At 60.0% G+C, this 3,518-nt stretch overlaps 1 protein-coding gene across 1 annotated transcript; it reads left to right on the forward strand.

The window, feature by feature from the left end:
* GBX2 (gastrulation brain homeobox 2) lies at positions 1-2,170 on the forward strand. Its single transcript, XM_038142770.1, has 2 exons — positions 1-619; positions 940-2,170. The coding sequence occupies exons 1-2, from the start codon at positions 109-111 to the stop codon at positions 1,461-1,463; spliced, it is 1,035 nt and encodes a 344-aa protein (XP_037998698.1). The 5' UTR covers positions 1-108; the 3' UTR covers positions 1,464-2,170.
* The last annotated feature ends 1,348 nt before the right edge of the window (positions 2,171-3,518 follow it).

Raw genomic sequence — 3,518 nt, forward strand, 5'->3', positions numbered from 1 at the left:
AGGACGCCGCCGCCCGCCGCCACCGAGCAGGAGGAGCGGGAGGAGGCGGAGGAGGAGGAGGAGGAGGAAGGTGCCGGCTCGCCCGCCCGCTCCCGCCGCCGCTCCGGCATGAGCGCGGCTTTCCAGCCCTCGCTGATGATGATGCAGCGCCCGCTGGGAAGCAGCACGGCCTTCAGCATCGACTCGCTGATCGGCAGCCCCCCGCCGCCCGCCCCCGGGCACTTCGTGTACACCGGCTACCCCATGTTCATGCCCTACCGGCCCGTGGTGCTGCCGCCGCCGCCGCCGCCGCCGCCCGCGCTGCCGCAGGGCGCGCTGCCGCCCGCGCTGCCCCCCGCGCACCCGCACCACCACCAGCTGCCCAGCCTGCCCTCCGGCTTCTGCTCCAGCCTGGCGCAGGGCATGGCGCTCACCTCCACGCTCATGGCCACGCTGCCCGGCACCTTCCCCGCCTCCCCGCAGCACCAGGAGGCCGCCAGGAAGTTCGCGCCCGCGGGCAACTTCGAGAAAGCCGAGGGGATACCCCCGGACGGCGGCGGCGACGACGGCAAAGCCTTCCTGGGCAAGGACGGAGCCCTCCTGCCCTTCCCCGCCGCCGACGCCGTCCAGGCTTCCCTCGGTGAGTGAGTGAGCGCCGGGGGGGACCGGGATGGGGGGGCCGGGAGATGGCGGGGGGGGGGGACGACGACGGGACCCCCGGGAGGAGACGGGGCCGGGCCGGGAGCAGGGAGGGCTGAGCTCCCGCCGCCGCCGCTCGGGAAGCTCTCGGTAACGTCAGAGCGACCGAAAGATGCGCCGGTAGATAGGGGGGGAAAAAGGAGGGAAAAGGGGAAAAAAAAGGGTCCCCGGGGCATGGGTTTTGGGGCGACGGAGCTGCAGGGCGGGCGGCGCGGCACGGAGGGTGCGGGATGCTAAGAGAGGCCTCTGCTTCCCCCCCAGCCGGGGCTCTCCGGGGCCAGGGCAAGGAGGACCCCAAAGCGGAGGAGGACGCGAAAGGCAAGGAGGAAAGTTTCTCCATGGACAGCGATCTAGATTATAGCTCGGACGACAACATCCCCGGCCAGGCGGCTCACAAGGAAGAGGACTCTGGCAACGCGCTGGAGGAGAACCCCCAGAACCCCCCCAACTCCAGCAACACCACGTCCACGGGCAAAAACCGGCGGAGGCGAACAGCCTTCACCAGCGAGCAGCTGCTGGAGCTGGAGAAGGAATTTCACTGCAAAAAGTACCTGTCCCTGACCGAGAGGTCCCAGATCGCTCACGCCCTCAAACTCAGCGAGGTGCAGGTGAAAATCTGGTTCCAGAACAGGCGGGCCAAATGGAAACGGGTCAAGGCGGGCAACGCCAACTCCAAGACAGGGGAGCCTTCCCGGAACCCCAAGATCGTGGTGCCCATCCCGGTGCACGTCAGCAGGTTCGCGATCAGGAGTCAGCACCAGCAGCTGGAGCAAGCCCGGCCCTGATCTCTCCCTCCTCCCACGCTCAGAGCCACGAGTTTTTCCACGGGAAAAGTTTCCAGCGCGGGGTTTGACGGCGACCCACCCGCATAAAAACAAAAACGAGAGAAGCGAAAAAAAAAAAAAAAACAACACCACAAACCATCACCGACAACAACAAAAAAAACCCAAAACCCACCGCCAAAACCTAAAACGACGACACGAAAAAAGGAACCCCGCGTGAGCTCATGGCAAATCCCCAGCACGAGCGAACTTTAAAGCGAAACTTTCCGCTCGCCGCGGGGGGAAGAGGCTTGGAAACTGTTTGGGTTCGGAGCAGGGCTATCCCGGCTGGAAGAGCCGCACAAACGCCTCCCCCCCACCCACACACACACACACGCACGCAGAGATATTTATTGCGGGGCGCGGCGGATGCGGAGCGGGGCCGGCGCTGGATCCCCCTGGCCGGAGCATCCCCAGCGGCACCCGCGGCGCCTTTGGCCGTCTTTGGGGTTTTCTTTCTTATTCGGGGGCGAAAGGTAACAAAAAAAAAAAATCCCCCACCAAACCAACGAAAAGACGAGAGAACAAACAAACAAACAAACAAAAAAATCCGAAAGAAAACTCAGAGTTTCATTTCATGCCTTTTTTATTGTTTGGTTTTATTGCCGATGGCTGAGTGGCAGGCACTGGGGAATGAGTTTTCAAATATTTTCCTTTTTTTTTTTTTGTTCTTTTTTCTTTTTTTTTCTTTTTTTTTGCCTGGCTTTCTGTCGATTTGGTTTGCCTATTCTACCAAGCCATGTTTAAAGAAGAGAAAGGGGAGGGAGGGTGGGGAAAGGCAAAAAAAAAAAAAAATAAAAAAAAAGAAAAGGAAAAAAAAAAGGCAGCACGATCTTCACTATTGTGTTTAATTTATTTCAATGTAGCTTATTTCCTTATAAGTTATGAAATTTAAAAGCGAACTAAGTCTTGTGAATAAAAACCGACAAAGAAACAAAAAAGACTTTAAAAGGAAAAAAAAAAGCCAAAAGAAAAAAAAGCCCCTCCAGCCCCCGGCTGTTCTGTGCAGGGTTTGGCGTTGAGCTGGTTTTCTGTTTCTCCTCTCCCCTCCTGCGCTGCCGGAGCGGAGCGATGCTGCTCTCGCTGTATTTTTGATTTTCTGCTTTCGTGATCGTTTTGTTTTGTTTTGTTTTGTTTTGTTTTTTTTTCTTTTGCGAAGCCACATCTATTGCCGGGGCGGGGGGAGCCGGGTGGAAAACTTTCTCTTTTTTGTTTTTTTTTCCTATTTCCCTTTTTTCGAGGGATGTGAAAGCTGCGTCAAAAGCTGTTTGGCTGTGACCGAACGGGGATGGCCGCGGGGCTGGGGGGCAGAGCCCCCCCGCACTGACCCCTGCTCGGGGGTGCAGCCGCTGCCCCCCGCCCCGTGTTTTGGGGGGGTGCCGCCTCTCCCACCCCCCAGCCCGCTGTTTGGGGGTCCGGTCGCTCCCCCAGCCCCGTTTTGGGGTTTTTTGGGAGGGTGCAGCCGCTCCCCCCAGCCCCGCGCCCCGTTTCGTTGCGCCGGGGCCGGATCGGGGGGCGGGAGGGGTCGGGGCCGGAGGGTCCCGCGTCCCCCCCTTCCCTTCCCGCATCCTTTTCATCCCCTTTTTTTTCCCACCCCCCCATTATCCGCATCCCGGCTCCGTCCGTGCCGGTGCCACCGTGACATCGGCGGCGGCGATTTGGAATTAAAAATGAAATTTTCCCCAGGAAAACGGAGCGCCGGGGGGGGGGTGGAGAGGGTTGGGGGGTCTATTAAAATGAAATAATTAAACGGGAGGGGGGGTGGGGGTCGTTCGGTCCCGGGACAGGCTCCCAGGCTTGGCCGCGCCGCATCGCTCGCGCTTCGTCACTTATTTATTATAATTATAATAATTAATGTTGTTAATATTATTTCGTTTGGGTCGCAGGGGGTTGGCCGCGGCTCCGGGGGTGCACGGGGGGGGGGGGGGGGGATCCCCCGTCCCCACCAGCCGCTCCCCAAAAAGGCGCAACCCCGGCCAGCATCGCCGGGACCCCACGGGCAGCCGCGGACACGCGGGG

The sequence above is a fragment of the Motacilla alba genome, chromosome 7 (assembly GCF_015832195.1).
Source record: "Motacilla alba alba isolate MOTALB_02 chromosome 7, Motacilla_alba_V1.0_pri, whole genome shotgun sequence".
Classification (NCBI taxonomy): Eukaryota; Metazoa; Chordata; class Aves; order Passeriformes; family Motacillidae; genus Motacilla; species Motacilla alba.

Coding starts and splice junctions, on each gene's coding strand:
- GBX2 (XM_038142770.1), top strand. CDS start 109: ATGAGCGCGGCTTTCCAGCCCTCGCTGATGATGATGCAGCGCCCGCTG. Junction 620..939: donor CGCCGTCCAGGCTTCCCTCG/GTGAGTGAGTGA, acceptor CTTCCCCCCCAG/CCGGGGCTCTCCGGGGCCAG.